The sequence below is a fragment of the Hypanus sabinus genome, chromosome 23 (genome assembly GCF_030144855.1).
Source record: "Hypanus sabinus isolate sHypSab1 chromosome 23, sHypSab1.hap1, whole genome shotgun sequence".
In the NCBI taxonomy this organism is placed as follows: domain Eukaryota; kingdom Metazoa; phylum Chordata; class Chondrichthyes; order Myliobatiformes; family Dasyatidae; genus Hypanus; species Hypanus sabinus.
Genome location: NC_082728.1, coordinates 31,262,331 through 31,288,185, shown reverse-complemented (window position 1 = coordinate 31,288,185; position 25,855 = coordinate 31,262,331). Strand labels below are relative to the sequence as shown.

The 25,855-nt window shown below is 40.2% G+C and overlaps 1 protein-coding gene across 1 annotated transcript in view; it reads left to right on the top strand.

The window, feature by feature from the left end:
- Positions 1–1,417: 1,417 nt before the first annotated feature.
- The window catches only part of LOC132380092 (alpha-1,6-mannosylglycoprotein 6-beta-N-acetylglucosaminyltransferase B-like), a 919,103-nt gene continuing 894,665 nt past the window's right edge, over positions 1,418–25,855 (top strand). The window contains exon 1 of the mRNA XM_059948641.1: positions 1,418–1,656. Within this exon, the coding sequence (XP_059804624.1) occupies positions 1,508–1,656 (149 nt within the window). The 5' untranslated portion in view covers positions 1,418–1,507. The remainder of the gene's footprint in view (positions 1,657–25,855) is intronic.

The following is a 25,855-nucleotide window of genomic DNA, read 5'->3' as shown; positions in this document are numbered from 1 at the left end:
TCCCTCCCCCACACCTTCCTACCCTGGCATCTTCCCGCTTTCTTTTCAGTCCTAACAGAGTCTCTTGCCTGAAGTGTCGACTGTCCATTCAGTCCCATACATAAAAATACAACTGCAGATGCTGTGGATCAAAGAATACGTACACAACGCTGGAAGAACTCGGCAGGTCAGGCAGCATCTGTGAGAAAAGAGCAGCCAACGTTTCCGACTGAGACCCTTCATCAGGAATGTGGGGGGGGGGGGGGGGAAGAGAAAGAGACGGCCGGTAATAGAGATAGGGGAGGGGGTCGGGCCAGAGGCACGAGGTGGAAAACCAGAGAAAAGATAAAGGGGGAGGGGGAGGGAATAAGCACGAAAGAACAGTAGAGATAAAAAAGCAGTAAGTTGAAAGGGGAGGGGGCAGAGAGGGACCTGGGATAGGGGAAGGTGGAGGGAATTACCGAAAATACCAGGCTGGAGGCTACCCAGATGGTAGATGAGGTGTTGCTCCTCCAACCTGAGTTTGGCCTCATTATGGCAGTAGAGGAGGTCACGTATGGACATATCTAGATGGGAATCTACCCACTTCAACTCTGCCTCTCATTCCCATCTAGATATGTCCATACATTGCCTCCTCTATATTAAATAGAATTCCAAAAATATGCCCTCGGTTACAACCTTCGGTGCCAGATTCTTCCTAGAGATTGCACGCTCATTGTACAAACTCTCAAATTTACCAGAGTCCTCGCAACTATTTCAATCACATCCCCTTCATATTATTAGCACATGCAAAGCAATTAAAAGTTTAAAAAAATAGTTACTTCTTTTTGACGGTCCTCACACAAGTTTGGAGAGACTCGCCACAAGCATGCTGCTGATATTGCTCGGGCCTCAGGCGCTGACTTCCCCAGGACCCCGCTCAATCACTCATACCGTCCACTATCAACACCTCCGCGGGCATTAGCTCCCGCCCTTCCTTCCCCTCTCTCGGGCCTTCGTTCTCGCCCCTTCTCCGCACCCGAACATTTCCCTCCCAACCACATCGCCGCCAGACTCCAACACTACACCCCACACCGAAATCCGTCAGTGGGTGGCACTGCACATGCGTCAGTAACCCGTATGTGGGTGGGACCAATTCCGTCAGAAACACGTCAGTGGGCGGAGTCACCCTATCCGTCGGATACCGATCAGTGGGCGGAGCCGCTGTCCGTCAGATACCCGTCAGTGGGCGGAGCCGGTCCGTCAGATACCCGTCAGTGGGCGGGGCCAAGAGGATTTTACCCGACTCGAGTTCTCTTTCGGGTTACGGTATCAGCTTCAAAATGTTCAATCAGTCTCTGGTGTTTATTTCTGCTACAGGTGAAGCGGTTTAATTCAGAAAATTCACTGTTTACTTGTAAAATAATTTCAAACTTTTCAAAATAACACACACCTCTTCCGTCGTAAACCCGTCGCACTGGGTGTTGTAAGCGATGAACGGTATTTGGCAAAGGGGCAGGCTTGGGCCTACAACAGGTAGCAACCTCCGATGGTTCGGTGGAGAAGTGAACCTGCCCCCACGACACCTGTCTCGCTATCTTCCAGTACCCTTCCGTTTCTCCCCATCCCCACTATTACCCCCCCATTACTCTCCGCACCCCACCATTCCTTGGCTACAGCTCTGATAATGCTGAAAAGGTGAGGCTCTAAACTACGACAGAAGTAAAGTGAATCTGCTATTTCCAGCGGAAGGTGTATATCGAAGTGCCCAGCGAGTTGGACAGCATCCATGGAGAGGAATATGCAGACGACATTTCGGGCCAAAGTTTTCATCAGGACTGGAAAGGAAGGGTGCCGAGGGGAAGGATTACAAGATGGTGAGAGGTGGATGAATGAGGGGGGATGAAGTAAGAAGTAGGGAGAAAATAGTAGAAAGAATCTGATTGGCAAGCACAATAGACCAAGGGAGGGAAACCAGAGAGAAGGGAAGGGCAGGCAAGAAGAGAAGATGTGAGAAGGTAACCAGAATGAAGAACTGAAGAAGAGGGAGGGGAAAATACTGGCCATTGGAGAAAATTGATGTTCATGACAGCAGGTTGGAGCCTTCCCAGATAGAACCTGAGTTCTATGCCATGCCATCAGGTTGGAGGCTACCCAGCCAGTACATAAGGTGTTGTTCCTCCAACCTGAGTATGGCTTCATCTTGATAGTAGAGGAGGCCATGGATAGACATATCAGAATGAGAATGGGATGTGGAATTAAAATGTGTGGCCCCTGGGAGATCCGGCTGGGTAGCCTCCAACCTGATGGCACTGACTTCTCTAACTTTCGTTAATGCCCCTTCTCCCCTTCTTTCCCCTTCTTACCCCATCCCTGACATATTTAGTTTGTTTTTTTTTCTCTTTCTCTGCCCATCACCCTGCCTGTTCTCCATCTCCCTCTGGTGCTCCCCCTCCACCTTTCTTTCTCCCGAGGCCTCCTGTCCCATGATCCTTTCCCTTCTCCAGCTCTGTATCACTTTCGCCAATCACCTTTCCAGTTCTTAGCTTCATCCCACCCCCTCCGGTCTTCTATCATTTTGCATTTCCCTCTCCCCCCACTACTTTCAAATCTCTTAGTATCTCTCCTTTCAGTTAGTCCCGACGAAGGGTCTCAGCCCAAAACGACGACAGTGCTTCTCCCTATAGATGCTGCCTGGCCTGCTGTGTTCCACCAGCATTTTCTGTGTCTTTCATTCCTGGAATCATTCTCGTGAATCTTCTCTGAACCCTCTCCAATGTCAGTATATCCTTCCTAAAATAAGGAGTACAAAACTGCACACAATACACAAAGTGTAGTATCACGAATGCCTAATAGAGCCTCAACATCACATCCCTGCTCTTATATTCTATACCTCTAGAAATGAAAGCCAACATTGCATTTGCCTTTTTCACCACCAACTCAGCCTGGAGGTTAACCTTTAGGGTATCCTGCACAAGGACTCCCAAGTCCCTTTGCATCTCTGCATTTTGAATTCTCTTCTCATCTAAATAATAGTCTGTCAGTTTATTTCTTCCACCAAAGTGCATGACCATTCACTTCCCAACATTATATTTCATTTGCCACTTCTTTGCCCATTCCCCTAAACTACCTAAGTCTTTCTTCAGGCTCTCTGTTTCCTCAATACTATCCACTCCTCCACCTATCTTTGTATCATTGGCAAATTTAGCCACAACTTCATTGATCCCATAGTCCAAATCATTGGCATACATTGTAAAAAGTCATCGTCAGTCCCGACACTGGCCCTGTGAAATTCCACTGGGAACCGGCAGCCAGCCAGAATAGGATTCCTTTATTCCCATTCTCAGTCTTCTGCTGATCAGCCAATGCTCTACCCATGCTAGTAACTGCCTCATAATTCCATGGGATCTTCATCTTGCTAAGCAGCCTCATGTGCGGCACCTCGTCGAAGGCCTGAAAATCCAACTACACCACACCTACTACATCTCCTTTGCCTACCTTGCTTGTAATTTCCTCAAAAAATTGCAGTAGGTTAATCAAGCAGGAGCTTCCTTTCAGGAAACCATGCCATTCTTCAGCCTATCTTGTCATGTGCCTCCAGTTACTCTGTAATCTCATACTTAACAGTCAATTCCAACAACTTCCCAACCACTGGTGCCAACTACCAGGTCTATAGTTTTCTTTCTGCTGTCTCCCACACTTCTTAAATAGTGGAGTAACATTAGCAATTTTCCAGTCATCTGGTACAATGCCAGAATCTATCGATTCTTGAAGGATTATTGTTAATGTCTCCGCAATGTCGCCAGCTACTTCCTTCAGAACCCGAGGGTGCATTCCATCAGGTCCAGGAGATTTATTCATCCTCAGACCATTAAGCTTCCTGAGCACCTTCTCAGTCGTAATTTTCACTGCACATTTCACTTCCCTGACACTCTTGAATGTCCGGTATACTGCAGATGTCTTCCACTGTGAAGAGTGATGGCAAATACACATTCAGTTCCTCTGCATCCCTGCATCTCTCATTACAATATCTCCTGTGTCATTTTCTCTTGGTCCTATATCTACTCTCAACCCTCTTTCACCCTTTAAATACTTAAAAAAGCTTTTTGTATCTTCTTTGATAATTAGTTGCCAGCTTCCTTTCATAATTAATCTTTTTCTTCCTAACGACCTTCTTAGTTTCCTTCTGCAAGTTTTTATAAGCTTCTCAATCCTCTTATCTTCCCACTGGCTTTGGCTTCCTTGTATGCCCTCTCTTTTGCTTTTACTTATGTTCTGACTTCACTTGTCAGCCACGGTAGTGTCCTCCTTCCATTCAAAAATTTCTTCTTATTTGGAATATATCTGTCTTGCACATCCCTCATTTTTTGCAGAAACTCCAGCCATTGCTGCTCTGCTGAAATTTCAGAACTCGGAACACAGCCTAGTCCATCATGCAAACCGGCCTCCATTGACTCCGCTAACTTTTCCTGCTGCTTTGGGAAAGTAGCCAACACAGTCAAGATTCCTATCATTCCAATCATTCTCTCTTCTCCCCCTCTTGTCAGACAGAAGATACTAAAGTTCAAAAGCACATACCACCAGACTCAACAGCTTTGATCAGTTATCAGTTTTATCAGAATCTTGAATGGACCTCTAAATATTGCTAAAAGTGAACACTTAACTCCTCCAGTCTACCCACTGGGGCCTTTGTATTTTATTTCTTGATCTGCACTTCACTTTTGTAGTGGCAGCACTATATTTTGTACTTCGTTTTTTTTTCCTTTTATCTACCTTGATGTGTTTATGTATGGCATGACTGGATGCCGTGCAAACACAAGCTTTTCACTGTATTTCAGTGCAATAATAAAACCAGAACCATTACCAATAGCTGTTGAGGAATACTTTACAAACACAAAAGAATGCATTACTGTGTCACTAACTCATACACTTGAAGTACTTGCTCCATTTTTCAAGTGATGAATGAGTAATATAAAGTCAATTCCTGTCTAGGAATTCTTGTTCGTGCCTTCAAAGTCTTCTAATGGTACTCTCTGAATGAAGAACTCCTGTGGGATGCTGAAGGATATGAGCAATGTGGCATGATGAAATAAAACATTGCTGCCTATTCTTTGGAACTCTTCATTTTTCTATTGGATTAAAGATTCCATAAACAGTTAAAAGACCTGTAGATATATTGATTAATGTGAAAATGAAGTGATCACATCTGACTCCTGTGTCCCCTAACCTCTCAGTTTCAATGACCCAGGTTCATTAGTATGGAGTTTGCTTATTTTTTTATGTGAGTATGTGGGCTTAGTCTGGGACCCCAGTTTTGTCCACATCACAAAATCATGCTGGTAGGTTAATTGGCTACTTCAAGTTAACCCTTACTGTAAGTTAATAGCACAATGTATCAAAGGGGAATTAATGCAGGATAGAGAGAAATTTGAAGAAGTGGAATGAGAATAATGAGATGATTCCCTCTGTTGAATGCAGCTCCAGAATACTTGCAAGCTAATCAACTGAATGTGGTGAGATACTCATTACCCACAGTTGTGCAGGATTTTTAAAAAAATCTGCTGATGCTAAATGATTTGCCCCGTAAATCAATTCTACAACAAACACTCTTTGCTAATTTGAGCACATAGAAAAATTTGGCAGGTATTTCAGCAGTCATTTCTGAAGCTACTTAATTAATTTTTCTGTAATTAAAAAGTTTTTAAAATTCCGAAGATCTGAAATAAAAACAGAAAAGCTTAGCAGGTCAGGCAGCATCATGGAAAGAAGCTCAGCTGGTGTTTCAGTTTGATGATGGGGCTTTACACTGAGTTTTCCCTGGACTTCCTGTTTTTATTCATGAGCTTTTTAAAAATGTTAGTCGTGTGGTTGTTTAACTGGCAAGAATGCAGCATGTTTTACTCTGCTTTCATGTGACTGTTAAATAAGTGATTTTCAAAGAACTTTACTCCACTTTACATTGGGAGGGATTGAAATGTGCATTGCAAGACAATTGATGTCATCAGTTGTGTGCCTGATGGTGGAAAAATATAGTGAGTGCCAATGTGAATTGAAACTATAACTAACTAATCCAATTGTACTATCGACAGACTTTTACCTGAAATGGTCGTTAAGCTAATTTATTGGTTTGTAAAGCTGCTACGAAATACTATGAAATACAATCCAATTTCTAGGCAACCAAGGAGCAGAAAACATAGGCAGGCATTGTTTATAGACTTCTAAATCTATTAATCAAGGCAGTTGAACAGTCTATCAATCAAGAACAAACAGGGACGTAACAAGGGTAATACAATAATTATGAGGGACTTTATATTGACTTGGAAAATCAAACTGGTGATTTTGTTTTGAGGAGGTCTTCATTGAATGCATTCAAGACAGTTTCCTAAATCATGGTATTTCAAAATTGACTGGGGTGTGATGATGTGTCTCAGTGCAAAATATCAACCGTTCATTTCCCTCCACAGATGCTTCCTGACCAGCTGAGTTCTTGCAACAGTTTTTGTTTGTTGCTCAAATTTCCAGCATCTGTAGCTTCTTGTAGTTCTGTAAACCTAAGGGCAATTTCATAGGTCTGAAGGACAGGTTATGGTTGATTAGAAAATTTAATTAAACATAAGATGTTAGATAAGTCATTGTAAATATTGAAAGAAATATTTGACTCTGAACAAATACAAATTCCATTACTGAAGACTCCATTAGAAAACTGACATATTTGTGGCTAATTAAAATAAAGAGTTGAAACAGTTTGTGAAGTTGCAAGGTATGAGTATGGGGTGATTTAAAAAAAACACAGCAAAGGAATGCCATAAGTATAAAGAGAAAAAAAGATTAAATGTTGGAACATTAGAAGTTAGTTCAGGGCAGTAAGTAATGGAGAATTGCAGTGATATTGAACAAATATTTAAAATTACACTGGTGCCCAAGATGAATGTGGTGACTTGCCTCAATGTCTATTGTCTAGACGTACTTGCATCCACAGTGATGGAGTGTTTTGAGAGTTTGGTGATGAAATATATTGACTCCTGCCTGAGAAGTGACTTGGATCCAATCCAATTTGCCTACTGAAGCAACAGGTCCACAGCAGATCCCATCCCAATGGCTCGTCACTCAATTCTGGAACATCTGGATAGCAAAGATCTCAGTGGCAGCTTTGCTACGTTCTTCCTGAAGAGGCCAGTGTCCAACCAATCCCAAGGCAGTCCCAGCCAGTTTTGGATGTACAAGTTGGCTGTCCCATCTAACCTACTGGCTGTTGATAAGGGTATTTTGCATATTTTCTGGGGCCACATCGAAACAGTGAGGCCACATTTGTTACAGTGTGAACTGGTAGCACCACTCTTTATACTTCCCAGGTAGTTGGATCTGTTCAGTCTGACCAAGCTCTCTGCAAGCTGTTTCTGTGTTACTTTTCCCATCTGCCTGTCAGGGAGCTCTGCAGTGTACTGCCTCCCAAGGCTTTGGATGGGCTGCCCGGCCAAAAATGGAATTTTTTTGCCCCCTATGACAAAGGTGCTGTTGGTACTTCTGACCCTTTTTCGAAGGGATAAGGTTTGCATCTTCATCTCTGCCCATGTCACTAGCTTGTACAGCCTCCTCAGCAGCCTTCTTGTGGCTGCTGAAGGATGCTTATGGCATCGTCCCTGTAGCTTTGCAGTGGAGGAAGCCTCTGCCTTGACTGTAACTTCATCCCTCCAACCACCTGCTTTGCTTCAATAATGATAATCTCGAAGGCTGCCACAAACAGGATGGGAGAGTGGAACACCCCATTAAAATGTCTACTTTGATTTGCTGCCACCCTGTTGTCTTGAAAAGAGAAGCACATCTGAAGGTCACTGAAGTAATCAGAAGACAGGCCTCTAATGCATGGGGGAATGTAAACGAGCTCCATTGCAAAGTTGATGAGCTGGTGAGGCTCAGATCCATAGGCATTCGCAAGATCCAGCCACATGACATGTAGTTTGCTTTTCTTACACTTTGCTTGTTGGATCTGGTCCCAATCAATGATATGTGCTCCCAGGAAGCCTGGAATTCCTGCCTTCTGCAGCTGGTGTCAATGTATCCATTGCCCATAAGGTAGCTGGCCATTGTCCTAGCCATGACAAAGAAGAAGACTTTCCCCTCGATGCTCAGCAGTGCAATGCTCATGAGGAGATTGATGGAACTGGAGTTCTGTTCTTTGAGGATGAACACCACCACAGCTCCTTGCCACTCTGATGGGATGCACTAGTTTTTCCAGGCAGTTCTCATTATGTTCTGCAGGATCTTTAGCACATGAAGGCAGTGTTTTAGAGCTTGTAAGGAATTCTGTTTGTACCTGGCACTGACGCTGACCTTGCCATTTTGATGACTTCTCTGACTTCACTTAGTTTGCAGGGGGATAGGGGGTGGAGGGGTCATAATGGAAGGTTGGAGGAGCAGGATGTGAAACATATTCTGGTGATCCAAGGGAAGTTTTCCTTGCTGGATCACTTTATTGGTCCCTGATATACTGCTCCATTTCCTCTTCAGTGGCTTTTACTTCCATCTCTTTCTATGCTCCCAACAGGTGACAAGCACATTTGAAACAATACTTGAAGAAGCTGGCTCTCTCTCTCCTCCTTTCTCCTGCATGTAAAAATGTGCTTTGCCCTTCACAGCCTGGCCAGCTTCTGTTTTGCTTCGTTTCACACCAGCTTCAAGCCTACCTTCTCCTCCTCTGCTTGCTTCTTCCAGTTCTTCTGCAGCCCGATTCACCTTTGCACCAGCTGCTCTATGTCCTTCTCCCTTCTTCCCTTTTCTCTTGGAGCAGCCACTTACTTGATGTCATCTTTCCCAAATCTATCTCTACACACCTCGTAGAGGAACTCTCCAAGCAAGTTAAGCTTGTTTTCCACTTGGTCATGTAGTGCGTGTTCTAGGCTTTCAAGCTGAGGTCCATGTTCAGCCTCTGCCACTTGGGTACTTTGTTCACCTTTGTCCACTTGATCTTGTACCGCCTTCCTGGTTTCTTCCCCTTAGCTTTGCGGCATGGCTCCACAGATGGGTGGGGGGGGGGGGGATGTCAGGTGCGTTTGTGTGCTCACACACGGTGGGGAGGGGGGAGGGGTTACCCTCCACTGTCAGGTCTTCTTCCCCTACCAACAAATCATCTCCAGCAATGTTGGGTCCCTCAGCTCTGTGGTTTTAAATCTGGCTTTGTGGCCCTTGTGTCTAATCTGCCACAGGTGTGCGAAGTTGCCGTTGGCCTTTCTCACTGCATTTCATTCTCCCCTGATGGATTCGTAGTTCCCTATGTGGCATCACGTTCTCCCATCCACACCTGCACCTCTGAAGGAGCTCCAGCTTGTTGACTATATTTGCTCCAATCATTGCTGAGTAATCCATCCTTTTGGGCCAATCTTTCATCCCACCCCTCAGAGGGCCTTCAGGTTGTCTTCTCTTATTTGTCTTTGTAGTTATTTTTAAGTGTCTCTGCTGCTAAGAGGCTAGTGTTTTGGGTGACTAACTGGTCTCTCCTATTGAAGACTTTCCTGCAGTCATCCAGTCTTTCCTGGACTTCACCTGCTTTTTCACAGTAGTCACTGGATACTCAGAAGTTTCAATGAGGTTCACAGGAAGATGTTGTTTACTGCTTGGTATTGCTGCCTGCCACACCTCCAAAGGTGTAGGTCAGCTGCAGGGTTATCAGCCAGGGACCACTACACATTGATATTTCGCTCCCTTAGCCCTGATACATCTCCAAAGGTGTAGGTCAGCTGCAGGGTTATCAGGCAGGGACCACTACACATTGATATTTCGCTCCCTTAGCCCTGATACATCTCCAAAAGTGTAGGTCAGCTGCAGGGTTATCAGCCAGGGACCACTACACATTGATATTTCGCTCCCTTAGCCCTGATACATCTCCAAAGGTGTAGGTCAGCTGCAGGGTTATCAGGCAGGGACCACTACACATTGATATTTCGCTCCCTTAGCCCTGATACATCTCCAAAAGTGTAGGTCAGCTGCAGGGTTATCAGCCAGGGACCACTACACATTGATATTTCGCTCCCTTAGCCCTGATACATCTCCAAAGGTGTAGGTCAGCTGCAGGGTTATCAGGCAGGGACCACTACACATTGATATTTCGCTCCCTTAGCCCTGCTACATCTCCAAAAGTGTAGGTCAGCTGCAGGGTTATCAGCCAGGGACCACTACACATTGATATTTCACTCCCTTAACCCTGATACATCTCCTGGTGGCGGAGCAGTGGCAGGGAAGTCTCCCTGCCACCCTCTAAATTTTTTAACGAGGTTAGTCAATCCTCCAATTTCTGTCCTTTATCCTCAACCACAGCCAAAATCTGCCCTTTTCTTCCTCCTCAGCCAACTCTCTGGTGGCCCTCTTGAGCCTCGCTCTAGTCGTTGTTGTATCACAGACTAACCTTGTTGTCGATGCACTGACAAAGCCCCGGTATTCTACTCCACAGGGTAGATGATAGTCTTCCAGCCAACTTCCTTACACTCTGCTGTCAGGCCTGAGTACTTCAGCCTCTTTTGCTTGTGACAGCCTCCACACCTTCCGCCTATGGGATGGTTAACTCATTGAGGAGGACTGTCTTGATGGCTGTGGACCACAGTACTAGGTTTGGGTGGAGAGATGTGGTGGTGATTTCCAAGGGCAACTGTAGCTGTCTGTCGATATCTTCCCTCATGATCCATTCCTTGCCTGTGGGGAGGAGTCCTGAGGGAGCTCTTGGGTAGGTACATTCAGCACTCTTACCAGCCTTAACAAATGAGATGATTTGGTGTCCCGCTGGGGAAAAGTTGCTTCTTGCACCCTGCCTGCAGGTCTCTAGGATCTCCACCAGCTTCTTTAGGACCTGGTAATGCTGCCATCTGTAATGCTTTTGGAGAGCACTGTTGTGCATCCTGCCGGGATACGCTGGAGGTTGGCATTGGTGGTATCACACAGGGAGCAACTATCCTCACTGCCGAGCCACTGGTGAAGATTTTGAGGGCAGGGCAAGGTTGCCCTGATGAGGAAGCTGAGAATGGCTTGTAGGATCTTCCACAGGTCAGACCAGCTGAATGCTACCTGACCTGTTGATGGTGCCCTCCCATGTCGTCCAGCCTCTCTGACGGCCCTGTTCCACTGCCTTTGCCCTGTAGCACTCTTGCTCTGTCCTTGTCACCTCTTCCACTACCATGGCTTTCCTCTCACAGTGGATATGGCCCAGTCCATCACAGGTAAAACCCTCCCCATCATTGAGAGCATCTCCACAGAGTGTTGTTGAGACCCCCACCAGCAAGGACATGTTCTCCTCTCACTGCTGCCACCAGCAAGAAGGTATGGGAGCCTCAGCAGTCACACCACCAGGTTCAGGAATAGTTATTACCTCTCAGCCATCAGGACCAAAGGGGATAACTTCACTCAACCTCACTTGCCCCATCATTGAAATGTTGAATGAAGAAGTGGCTGAGGCTATACGTGCTGTACATTCTGGTAAGACCCCAGGACCTGATGGCTTTCTTGGGGAGTTTTATAAAACTTTCACTACATTACTTACACCTTATTTATCCTCTGTTTTATCAGAGTCCTTTAAATCAGGTAAACTCCCTTAATCTTTTTATGAAACTTTTATTTCTCTTATTCTTAAAAAAAACCCAGCTGAATGTTCTTCATACAGACTGATTTCTTTATTAAATGTTGATGCAAAAATTTTATTCAAAATCTTAGCTCAAAGACTTGAAAATATTTTACCATCTATTATATATCATGATCAGACAGGATTTATTAAAAATCATTACTCACATTTTAATATATGTCAGTTATTGAATGTGATATATTCACCATCCAAAAAAATATCAGAGTGTATATTATCCTTAGATGCAGAAAAAGCCTCCGATAGGATTGAGTGGAATTATCTTTTTAAGACCTTAAAAAAGTTTAATTTTGGGCCTAATTTTATTCGTTGGGTTAAATTAATTTACCTGTCTCCTACCGCTCAGGTTATTACTAACTCTCAAATTTCTAAGCACTTTAAATTACAGCATGGAACTAGACAAGGTTGCCGTCTTAGTCCTTTACTTTTTGCTTTAGCTATAGTACCCTTAGCAATAGCATTTCGAGAATCTAAGGACATTTCTGGTATACTAAGGGAAGGTATGACTCATGTTACGTATCCCGTAACTGGATAACTTACCAGCAAAGATAGAGAGGTCCGTTGAAGTCTGATGTCACTATTTTCAAACGTTTTTATTTATAAAGAGACACAAAAGTAAGGTTAATACAAACATTCAGATAATGCACGTCGTCAATACTCAATCTAAAGCGCAGGTATAGTAATAATCATCATTAGGAAGTGAGCTCTACTGTTGTCTAGGGGATAATACATTGTCCGTTGGAAATATAAAAGTCACTCAGAAGTCTGCAGGCCTCAGCCTTTTAAGAATCGCTGGGTTTCACGTGGGGCGACCGAGAGAGAGAGATTGGGGAGAAGAGAAAGAACTTGCCAGGTCTTGATGAAGCTTCCGTGAAATCGGGGAGCGTTGGTTCCCTCTCCCCGATGTTAGTTAAAAGCGGTTTTCTGTGATTCCAGCCACAAATTCCAATCCTGGAATCTAACGCACGTGGCTTCCTTCAGAATGGCTTCCCGCTGCTGCGGGATCACTCTCTCGTGTCTTCTTGGTGCGTCTGAAGGGGCTGTCCCCCTGAGACTCTCCTTTATACTTCCTCACGGGGTCGCAGGTGTCAATCAGGTTGGGATGATGCAATCTCTCTCTCAATCAGCCCACCTTGCCTGAGGGCTTTTCACGTGGTCTCCATGAGACAATAGTCGCTGTCGTCTTATTCTGCATCCCGGGTGGAACGTGCAATTTGGTACATTTCTCTCTCTCTGTCTCTCCTCCTGGGTCTACTGACCCCCCCCCTCGACGGGTGCTCTTGCGGTTCTCACAAAGGAGGGGGCTGGGATCATAACACTCATAAAATTTCATTATATGCTGATGATATTTTACTTTTTATCTCTAACACTGAAACTTCTTTACCTTTGGTTCTTTCTTTAATTTCCCAGTTTAGTTCTTTTTTGGGATATAAGCTGAACTTACATAAAAGTGAGCTATTTCCTTTAAATAACCTAATCTCATCAAATGCCAAATTTCGATTCCAAGTTGTTACAAGTCAATTTACATATCTAGGTGTAACAATTACTAAAAACTTAAAGAATTTGTTTAAGGAAAACTTAAACCTCTTATTGAATTATGTGAAAAAGACACTTTCTAAATGGTCTCCTCTTTCTTTATCCCTAATTGGCAGAATTAATTCGATTAAAATGAAGGTTCTTCCTAAATTTTTATATCTTTTTCAGGCCTTACCTATTTTTATTCCTAAGACCTACTTTGATTCTTTAGATTCAATTTAAAAATCTTATATTTGGAATAATAAACAAGCTCGTTTAAGTAAAGTTTACCTACAAAGAAATAAAGAGATGGGTGGATTAGCCCTAACCAATTTTAGGTTTTACTATTGGGCTGCCAATATAAGGAATATTACCTTCTGGTCCTATTATATTTATCGTAAAGGTCATCATGGGTCTCCTTAGAAGTTAATTCTGTAAAAAATTCCTCTGTTATCTTTCTTCTTGGATCATACTCTTCTTTTTCAGCAAATAAAATAACAGATAACATAATTGTTAAGCAAACTTTAAGGATTTGGTCTCAATTTAGGAAATTTTTTGGTTTAGCGAATTTTTCATTATCATCTCCCATTCTCCTTAATTATTTTTTTTATCCCTTCCATGACTGACAAAGTCTTTAAGGATTGGGATGAACTAGGTATTAAGTGTTTTTGGGACCTATTTATCTCAGGATCTCTTTCTTCATTTGACCAATTGTCAACTAAATTTGCACTCCCAAAAACACATTTTTACAGATACCTTCAAATTAGAGATTTCTTACATTTCCAATTAATTACTTTTCCTATAGGTCCTGATAAAAATTTGCTGGATGATCTTTTAAATTTAAAACTTTTTGTTAATTGTTCTGTTACTGGTATTTATACCGGTTGATTGATTCTAGACAAGACTTTTTAGATAAAATAAAAAAAGCTTGGGAGGATGACCTAAATTGTCAGATTTCTGATGATAGATGGAATAAAATTCTTAAACGGGTTAATAAATCATCCTTCTGTGCTCGTCATTCTCTTCTACAATTTAAAGTGGTTCATAGAGCTTATATTTTAAACAGAAGCTGTCCAGTTTTTATCCGAATGTTTCTCCACTTTGTATTAAATGCAACTCTGCTGATGCCTCTTTAATTCATATGTTTTGGTTTTGCCCTAAAGTTGAAAAGTTTTGGCGGGAAGTATTCCATACCTTCTCACAACTTTTTAGGGTCCAATTTGACCCAAATCCCTTTACTGCCTTGTTTGGTATTATTGCAAATGAAGATATAACTTTAAATACTCCTAACCTACAGGTTTTAGTTTTTACCTCTCTTTTAACAAGAAGAGCAATCTTGCTTAAATGGAAGGAATCTGCCCCTCCTACACATCTTCAATGGCTACGTGATATTATGTCTTATTTAAATTTAGAAAAGATCTGCTGCTGAGTCTTAAATTCAAAACAATCTTTTTATGATATCTGGGGACCCTTCCTAAATTACTTTTCCAATTTATAAAGTTTAACAGTGCACAGACTTTTATGTATATTTTTATTTTCTCTTCTTAAGCGAATATGTTTTTTTTCCTAATTATCCATTATCATCCATCAGCTTTTTTCTTTGGTAGTTGGTAGGGGGTTGACTTTTTTATATAAAAAATTTCTTTTATGATGTATGACTTATCTTTAAATTTTTGATTACAGAGTGGTATACCTTTGTTATGCTATAACATTTTGATCAATTTTATTACAATATATGAATGTACACAAGTTATGTTGAGATGTATCTATGTGTTGCACTCTGTAAATTTTGTTTTTTTCTTCTGAATAAAAATATTGTAAAAAAAGAAGGAAAGAAAAGAAATGTTCCCTCAACCTATGGACTCACTTTCAAGGACTCTTCATCTCAAGTTCTTGATATTTATTGCTTATTTACTTATTTTTATTTCCCTCTTTTCATATTTGCACAGTTTGTTGTCTTTTGCACACAGGTTGAACACTCAAGTTGATGTAGCTTTCATTGATTCTGTTCTGGTTATTATTCTATTATGGATTTATTGAGTATACCTTCAAGCAAATGAATTTCGGTGTTGTATGTTTGTTTGTCCACTTCAGGAAGAAGAATCGAAAATAATAGAATTATTTTATTTGTGTGAGGCTATCAAAAGTTGAAGTCCAGCTGGGTCTGAGGATTCTCATACAAGAAGCACATGAAATTAGCACACAGTATAGAAAGTAATTAAGAAGGTAGGGTGAGTACAAGATAAGGAAGTTTGGCCATTGCCATGCAGTGTTTTGATGAGACCAAAACTGCAGTAACTTATGGTAAATTCTCTCCTCTCTGTCTCACTCTTTTTCCATTCCCCATTCTGTTTCCCCACTCACCTCTTCACTTCTCCTTACCTACCCATCATCTTCCTCCGGTGCCCTTCCTTCTTCCCCTTTCTTCCATGGCCCACTTTCTTCCTCTATCAGATTTCTTGTCCTTCAGCTCTTCACCTCTTCCACTCAACAGCTTCTTACTTCACTTTTCCTTCCCCACCCACCTGAGTTCACCTGTTAGCTTGTTTCCTTCCCCTCCTCCCACCTTCTTATTTTGGCTTCTTTTCCCATTTCTTTCTAGTCTTGGCCCAAAACATCAACTGTTTATTCCCCTCCACAGATGTTGTCTGAGTTGCTGAGTTCCTCCAACATTTTGTGTGAGGAAATAATGAAAAGATGGCTGATACACATCGGGGTTTAAAAGAATTACATATGATCTCTTGCAATATACAGTATAAGAATTTTGACTGAATGGACACTGGTGATATTCCCTAAGGTGGGGTATTCTAGAAATTGAGGTCTTTTCTTAGGTTAAGGTGATGACCATTTAAGCCTGAGATGAAAATGCATTTCTTTCTGGATGTTGTAAATATTTGTATTTTTAATGTTTGAGAGCAGTGGGTGCAGCTATTAAGTATATTCAAAGGTGTGACATGCATATTTTTGGCCTACAGTGGAACTGAAGATTATAGGCATTGAGGGGGAAGTAGAGATGAAGCCAGTCATTCTGGGGGGGGGGGGGGGGGGGGGAGGGGAATTGAGGAGCTTGAGTTATAAGGAGAGGCTTGATAGGCTGTGAAGAGGATTTATAGGAAAAGTAGGAAAGCTTATAATATGGTCAACTTATGTGTTATATAAATTAGAAAGGGATAATAGGAAACAAGTCAATATCGGAGATGGCTTAGAAGTCACTTAGAAGAAGCAGGCTACTACTAAAAACAGGAAATGTTTTAATTATAAGGCAAACTGGCTTGAGCAGAGGTAAACAAATGGAGGTTGGAATATGCTGTATGTAGCTTTAATGCAGAGTAAATGTGTGTGTGATAAGTTGAGACATGATAGGAGGACAAGACCTCAAATCAGAGGAAGAATAGGGGAAAATGCCATTTGGGCAAAGCGAGCAAAGTCCCATTTGTTAGGGAGTTAGAGGCAACCTTTGCAGAGATCAAACAAAGACTAAATACTAAAAGAGAAATGGGCTTTTGATGAAATTGTGAAATCTGCATGTAACTATTGTAAAGCAACATGATTGCTGCGAGTCTTGGATCAGTGATGTACTTTGAATTCTCACCCAGTGTACACTGTAACAGGCCTGAAAAAACTGACTTGTTCCAGGAACCCACCACTACTGTACAAGAGATTTTCTTTATGCGTTGTCCTAATCTGAGCTGTAACTAAAAGAGTCACTGTGCCCCATGTGAAAGCCAGACTCAGGATGCAATATTTAAAAGGCATTTGGATAGGTACATGGATAGAGAGATATGGGCAAAACACATGCAAATGGGACTAGCTCCAGTAGACATTTTGGTCAACATGGATGAGTGGGCCTGAAGGGTCTGTTTCTGTGCTCTATGACGAGAATGAAGTATTTTCAGGAATATTAAGAAAAACATATATGAAATTCTGTTTTCCATTTAAAACAAGTTTATCAATAGAATAGAATGTAAGACTTGTTTTGCTAAACAACAAATTGTATTTATAAAAATTTTATAATAAAACTTGATGAAAACTGGGAACATCGCGAGCCGACATTTGACCAAGCACCACGTATAAAGATTAAGTAAGACAAGGGACGAACATTTTAGTTAAAGAGTTAGGTATTAAAGAGAGCCTTAAAGGAAGACAGAAAAGTAGAAAGGCATTGATGTTGAGAACATATTTGCCGAAGATGAAGCAAAAAGAATGAGGGATGAGTTAAAACATGAATTGGAACAACTCTAAGGATGTGGGCTGGAGAAGGTGAAAGGGGATGAGATTATGAATACAAGATTAATAACTTTAAAATTGTAGCTTTGCTGAACTGGAAACAAATATAGAATGGCAATACAGTTGTGATGGATGAAGGGGAATGTGCAAGCTAGAATCTGGGCAAAAATGTTTATAAAAAGTTCAAGTTTTACAAAAGGTAGAATGTGCCACTTGGGCTAGGAAAGCATTGAAGTAACAAAGTCTGGAGATAATTAAGGCATACATGCCTAGGATGGTCATTTGGCAATTTTGGCAAACACCTACAGGCCCATTACAATTGAGAACTGGTAGAGCTAGTCTTCATGCAAAAAAATGTACTCAATACTATGATAATAAGCACTCCATCCATTCTAATTTCCAGTTAATTTTGAGATTCATTTAATTATGCTGCATTGCTAAACCATATGAGATCTCAAATTTCAAAGGGACTTTGCTGTGATTTCTGTTAAGAAACTTAATTAATTATCTGATAGTGGAAAAAAAATTGGATAAACCTTATCCGGATAATCCTGAACATACTGTTTCAAATATATACAATACACAGCCCTAAAAATAGAATCTAAACAGAAGTGAGAGGTGAGAAGATCCAAGAAAAATCTAGAGACCTATAAAATAAATATGAGAAAATAATACATTTGTTCAGCCCATGGACATTGAATCAAAGTAAGCCTTTTGCTGGGCCTAAAGAGAGCATATTTGGTGAAGATATTCCTGGTTCTGAAGAGTACATCAAAATGATCAGCAAGAGGTAAATGTTGTTAGAAAAGTGAGCAAGCCGTAACAGAAGGGAAAAAATGTCAGGAAAGAAGTAAAAATAACATTTTGTGCTGTTGTCGGCAGTTCAGTTATACATTTTGATCTTGTTTAATAGAACGTAAGAAAATGATCATTTACTAATAAAAGGGCCGACATATGATAAAAGAAATAAGATAAATAAAATGTGAAGTATATTTCATTATTTACAAGTACTTATTTATTTGCATACTTGTGCTCAAAAGCCCATATATTTAGCCAATAGTAGTTTAACATAAAGCCCATAGCTTGAACATGGGCTGCTGATCTATAAACAGAAGGGTTGAAGTTAGTCTCAGTTTGTAACTTAAGACATGGATAGGAGTTGTAGTAATAGATGAGCTAAATTGGTTAGATCGTAAAGAATATTTGATTAGTTCTGAATTCATGTACCATTAATACCCTTGTTTGTTTGTGTAATAGGTTCCAGCTATTTTCAGCTACCAGCTGCAAAATGACATTTACCTAACAGGTACACGTTTTAATTCTCTTTGGCTTAGCAGAAGTAGTGTCCATTAAAGTAGTATGTTGGGTGTTGTAAGCCACCCAATAATATCGGGGCTAAGAGTGAATCTTCTTTATCCCCTTCATGAAGTACAAATTTCAAAACTGGAGTTTGCCAATTGACTAGCTGATTGTACCTCATTGTATATGCAGGTTGGAAATTTCATAATGGCCCAATTGACATGTATCCCATGTCCAACGCAAAAATTTAATAATTGGATTTTTGACCAGGTTTTTTGTTAAATAATGAAGTCTAGATTTTGCACCTCTGCTCTTCAGCATCTGTTCTCTTAAAACGTCTTTGACAAGTCGAAGTCTTGGTAAACGGATACTACCTTCATACTGGGAAAGGTCAGAGCCAGTGATGACTGTTTGTACTTCAACATTTAAACAAAAGGGACAATAATCTCACTATGTAGTATTCTATTTTATAACCGTGGTATCCATAAAAATTATATTGTTTTAAGAGCATTAATCACTTCTGTCATTCTGGTGTTTGCATGTGTATTGATGTGTCAGTTTTACATATGCATGACATTTTTATTGGGCAAGTGTAAGACATTTAAAAAAAACAATGTCTGGAAATTAAGGGAAAATCCCAAAATATATGGATTATATATCAGGGGCTGTTGTTCAGTGGAATACAAACTTTTTCCAACAAAACAGCATGATGGACAACCCATTCACATTCCCATTCGGATATGTCCATACATGGCCTCCTCTACTGCCATGATGAGGCCAAACTTAGGTTGGAGGAGCAACACCCCATATAGCATTTGGGTAGCCTCCAGTCCCTTGACACGAACATCGAATTCTCCAACTTCCGGTAATTCCCTCTCTCTCCTTTCCCCCATCCCAGTTTCACTCTGCCTCCTCCTTCAGCTGCTTATCACCTCTCTCATGACTCTGCCTTCTTCTACTACACAGTGCTTTCCCCTTTCATTTCTTCTTCACCTTTCCTGCCTATCCCCTCCCCCACCCCTTGATCTTTCCTCTGATTGGTTTTTCATCTGGCACCTACCAGCTTTCTCCTTCCCACCCTCCCCCCACCTTCTTTACAGGGTCCCTGCATCCCTCCCTCTTCAGTCCTGATGAAGGGTCTCGGCCCGAAACGTTGACTGTTTGTTTCCACAGATGCTGCCCGATCTGCTGAGTTCCTCCAGTGTGTTGTACGTGATGGACAACTTCATTGTCCAGTTTCAGAATTAAGTTAATTGTTTGCAAACTTGAATATTAGAACAAAGGCTTCACAAATAACCATTTCACATTGAATCTTTACAACATTTTAAAATAATCAGAGCTATAATTATTCTGCAATTGTAGTAAGCATCATAGTTATCAGAGGGCGGCAGAAAATAGAGCCTGAAAGTGTAGAGAAAAAGATTTGAAACAGGAAACAGTATATTAAGGGTTGGATAATCTCTAAGGTGCTGTAAAATTGAAATTGTATGTATTTTTTAAAAGTAGACACCATAGCAGCTTTATAATTGATTTTGAGTAACCTTATAAGATGTAGCTGGAATTATTATTGATCCTATTGTTAAATTTTCAAATGAAGCATTTGGTTGGGGGCTGGGTAGGGGCAAGCTTAAATCCACTGTTTGTAATGGAATTGACATGACAATGGCTTGAAAGCTAGAAGATAATACAGAAGAATCAGTCTTGCTGCCTTTAGCAATACTTGTCTTTCAGCCTTTTAAGAGGAAGGGACTGGACTACAAAATCAATTAAGAAATATCTGAAGGAAAATTTAGTGATGTACAGATACCTGAGGAAGTAGTTTCTCTGGTATTTGTTTTATGTATCTAAAATATTATTTATACTAAAGGGAAAAATTATCACGACTTCGTTGCATTATGTTCAAAGCTTTCTGAAGGCTTATGTTTGGCAGTGTTAGTTAGGTATACTATTTGAGGCCTGAGCATTTAATATCTGATCATGGGTACAGCTTCCAGTGTAACTGCCTTTACCATATAAAGTGAGATGAACTTTTGCACGTCATTGTGCAAGAAGGTTGCATTGTAGCCTAATATAGAAGCCCCAATGCACACAATCGCAGGTGGTTGCAGAGGGATGTAGACTCTGCCAGATCCATTACTGGCACAAATATCCCCTCTGCTGAGGGTACCTTCAAGAGGTGGTACCTCAAGGCGGCATCCAGGACATGCCATCTTCATGTTACTGCCATCGGGTGGAGGTACAGGAGCAGCTTTTAAGAACAACTTCTTTCCCTCTGTTATCAGATTTCTGAATAATTCATAAACCAATGAACACAACCTTGTTATTTGTCTTTTGCACTATATATTATTTTTGTAACATAGTTATTTTTTGTCTTACACTAAATTGTTCCCACAAAGCAACAAATTTCATGGCATATGTCGATGACAAATCTGATTTTAATTCTGAAGATCTGAAAACAAGAGGATAATTTTGAATTAGCAAAGAATGAAGTTAAGAAAAGAAAGGAGAAAATAACAGTTGGGGAAGGTTTTCAAAGTGGGAATTGTTATTTATTTAGTAATGAAGAGTAACTCACTGAATTACACTGATAGGCAAATAGCTGTCTGTGCAGCATTTACTTCTGTCTCTGTTTTTCAATCCTCCCTTCTCGTTCTCTCTGACTGTATCTCTTTTTCTCTCCCTCTCCCTCTCTCTCTCACTCTCTGTCTCACTTCTCTCCTTCTGCCTCTCTCTGACTCTCTCTGTCTGTCTCTCACTGTGTCTATTTCTCCGCTCCACTAATACTTTTCTTCAAAAGATTCCTGGAAAACAGCTCTGCTGGAACTTTATTGAGCTGGAGGTTATGGATAACTATGCGAAAGAGTGTTATTGTGACTCTTGGGTTACTAACAATGACAAATGAAATGTGCTTTTTTTTGTGAGACTTCAGCACAATCCAGGCAAATTGGCAATTAAATGCTTTCATTAAACCTGGCCAAATTCATTCTGAAAAGAACTGCATACAAGTGATTGCGATGACTCTGCAGGTACATTTCCATACAAGAAAAGATTGGAACTCCTATCTCCTTGGTGTCCCTACCTGAGCTGTAAACGTAGAGTACATCATGTGTTAGTTTGTATGCAGGAATGCTGCAAAAATAATTCAATGGTTTCTGCATGTTTTCTCTTTCTGAAGACAAGAGAAAAACATTTCCATTCAGGTCATGTCTCACATGGGCAAAGAACAAGTACACTTGTATGGGACATTTGTCTTGAAAGCCATTTTCTAATTTGCTCCCAGATATGACACACTTTCTTTTATAATAATTTTATCTTCCCTTCATTCCGTTTGTGCCTGTGGCCTTCCACTTCTAAAAACCTTCACAGCAGAAGTCGCATTCAAAAAAGGGGGTAGTTTCTCCACATTGCTCACAGCAGCCAAGTCATCAGAAAGCAGTTTGCAAAACCAAAAACTCCGTCTCTGTTAAGGAATATCAACCACAATTTAAGAATTGATAAATGACCTAATTTAAGTGCATATATTTTCCATTTCCGGACACACTTAGGTGAAGTGAAAGAATTCAACCATGTCAACTCTTCTTCTGTGCGTGTTAGTAAGGCCAGTATGCACAAGGCAATCTGGCTTTGCTAACCTCAAAAATAACTGGAGCTTTAACCTTGTTTGAAGTTTCGCATTTTATTCCTCAGCCCTGATAAGAGCTTTGCATAAACAAGGGAAATGAACACTAAGCTTGCAATAAAATTAAAAAGCAAATCTGTTATTAATTTTCCCACGAAATGTATCTTCAAAACTAGAACTGTGAAAGCAGGAATGCTTCTGTTTTCATGGATTGGGGTTAAGATCCATGTTGCTTCTCATTCATGCATAGCTTAATACAAGCTAAGAAATTCAGCAGTCAAGTGTTTTATTGTGTACAATCTTTTTAGTATCATTAGCAGTTGAGAATGTGGATACAAATATAAAAGGTTACAAATTGAATCTATTTCTAGTCAAAACATAATTGTTTTGGGATAGACTGCAGTTATTTGAAGGATTGTTTTACAGTCTCTAAGATAAAAAATGTAATGAAAATATCTTGAGATTGCACCTGAATCATAAACTAAAAGTAATAAAATATGAATAGAATTCAAACATTAATCTCTTAAAAACAGAATATTTGTTGCTTAAAGAATAAATGAAACTATTTTTTCCTAAAATTTGTACGGACGTTTTCAGCCAATACTTTTGTTAAACTTTAGTTATCAGGATTTATGACAGTATTTTCTTGCAATCCCTCAGAATTTTAGCAGTTGTTAACGTAAAAAAGTACATTGCCAATATACTAGACAGGATCATACAGAGTTAATATACAAAGTGATTTAATACACCAGAAGAGCATCTTTAGAACACTAGGTGTTGCTGTAACACTATTTTTGCATCAAGATAATGTGGCAGTTCATGGTTTGTGAAAGAAATAAAGCGGCTATGATAGAGAGGCTAATGCATTCTAGCTATCCTGGTTGGATTATGATCTGTCACTCAGCATCTTATCCCCTACCCTAATCATCTGTCCAAAAGGTTGAAGCTGAGGTTGTTGGTAGCTGCTTGTATTAGGTCTGGCGGCTGAGTAAAATGCTTCTCACCCCGAGGACTCTGAGGATGCCCTGCCTAAGTGTGTCAATGGAATAGTCATATGGCTCTGAATAACAGCAAGCTCTGAACATGAGAAGAAACAACCTTCAAGCAACTAAGGTGCATTTTACCTGCAGTCTCCTTGACTCATCTTTAGCTGATAATTTTGGGATATCTTCGGTATCTTGTATTCATCACTAGTTCCTGAAAAAGTCACCATAAAGCTAGGAGCAGCATCACTTCTGCTTGAACAAAGACTCACAGTGCAGATGGAAATCCTGGCACATTGGTTTTAAATCCAGTGAGTCAAAAGTTGTGGATGGATATTATGTGCTTTGATTTGAATAATTTCCTGAAATCTTCTGAATATCTGATATTATCAAAAGTCTAATATTTAAGTGTTTTAACTCATTTTACACTGGACAAGTTTATATTAGAGGATAAGTATTTTTCTCAGATAAAGATGTACTTGCTTTCAAAAAATTCTACAAACTCGGATGGCAAAATAATGGTGCGAAGGTTCCTTGTAACCTTAAGGCCTTTTAGGTAAGTTTCTCATTTTAATTAAAAGTATACATCCAGATATTATTTTGCATTGTTTGCAGATGCTTAATTGAACCCACATGGAACTCAGATGTTCTAGGTTTGTGTAAAGTAAAACTTGTATTTCATTCTCATTGCACCTGCTGGTAATTTCTATGGCACTGTATCTTGCTTTAAATTTTTATGTATTAAAAAACTGCTTGATGATGGTAGAATCTGTAGGGTTTTCTTTAGTTATGTACTGAGCTTATCTTGAAATGGATATGCTTTCTACTGAATGTTGAAATGAGACTTAAGACTAGCGAAGAGAGCCACAAGAGATTAATTTCCCCTTATGTTTTCCTTTCATTGGAAGTTACGTTTAAAGTATAAAGGATGAGGTGTAATATCGTGACTGGAGAGCGGGAAGAAACAAGAACCAGAGAGTTGGATAGTCAGATAAGGATCATTCACCTTTCCACTATAGGATATCGTTTGTCTTTCACCAATATATTCTCTAGTGATTGGTCTGTTTTCCTTAGGGCTATTTAAACATGCTGTATATTCAGTATGATCTAGAGAGGGATTTTGTCTTGATGTTTATCTGTACCATTATAATAAAATCAATGCAAAGGTATAAATTGTGCATGTCTGAAATGCTGTAGGTTGTTCTTGGCCACTTGTATTAAATGTATACAACTGTAAATGTGGCGGTAATGTATATTATACTCTGCTATTGTGTATATATGGTGCAAATACCTGAGGTTCTCATTCTCAATTAAAAAAAATGGATATGTTATTATTCTTGATTGTATTTAAATTATTATTTATTTCAGTTATTAGTAGCAATTAGCCAAAATTATTCCTCAAATTGATTAACTTTGCAAAGTATTAGATTGCTCCCTACCAGCGGCATTCACTCCTGTAGGACTAGGAAAAGTTTTTAAGTGTGAAGGATGAGCTATTAAACATTAATGAACATTTTTTTAATATTATGATCAAAGATAAAGTATTTTGACAATATTTGGATAGATTTGATTTTGCAGTATCATTTTATTGTTTACAACTGTGCAAAATTATATGACCCGACCCATGCTGATAACATTAGAAATCAGGCATTCTAACTGAGAGGATTAATGGTTTTGGATAAAATATTCTTAAGAAGGTGAATATAAACATGAGAATATGCTGCTCTATTTGTTTCTGGTTCGCAGTTTTAGGCGCTCAATACTTACATGTTCCTTAAAACCTGAACATGATCTTATTTCATTGTCAATGTGTGGAACTTTGACAAAGGTAATAGGATCACTGTTATAGATGTTACCATGCCTAAATAAGGATAACTCTGGTATATCTCAGAATAAGATAGCTGAGGATGTGCTTTCACGTAATGTCTCTCATGTTTTAAATTATTCACCCACTTCTTCTCATGCCTGAGGACAATAGTATGAAGGGTTAAGCTGGAATGATACTAAGCTTAAGGATTGATTGAACAAGAGTGCCATTGTGCCTTTATGCCTCAACTTGGACATAAAAAAATGTGTGATCTTTTAAACCCATTACAAATAACAGCTGAAAACCATAATATGTTGTATAAATCTTTCAGATTCAATATACCTGTGTAGTCAGCAGAAATTCTATGCATGGTACTCTTTCCAGTGTATGAAGAAAATGGAGTGAAATAATATCTTGTTTAACACAAGAATAAGGTAGAAAGAATGCAGAGAAGATTAACAAGAATGTTGCAGGACTCAAAAACCTGATTCAGTACCTCTCTGTGAGGTTAGGACTTTATCCCTTGGAAGGTAGGAGAATGATGAGTGACGTACATGAGTGGTGTACAAAATCATGAGGGGCATAGATAGGCTGAATCCCAAGGAATTAGAACCAAAAACTGGAGGGCAAAGGTTTAAGGTTAGAAAAGATTTAAAAATAGATATGAGGCAACTTCTACGTGTGAGGGTGCAGCATATATGAAATGAGCTGTCGGAGAAGGTAATTGGGCCAGGTACAATAGCAGTGTTTAAAATGGGTAAGAAAGATTTGGCGGGATAGAGTTTATGTGGGCCAGTGGACTGGCTTAGGATGGCACCTTGGTCAGC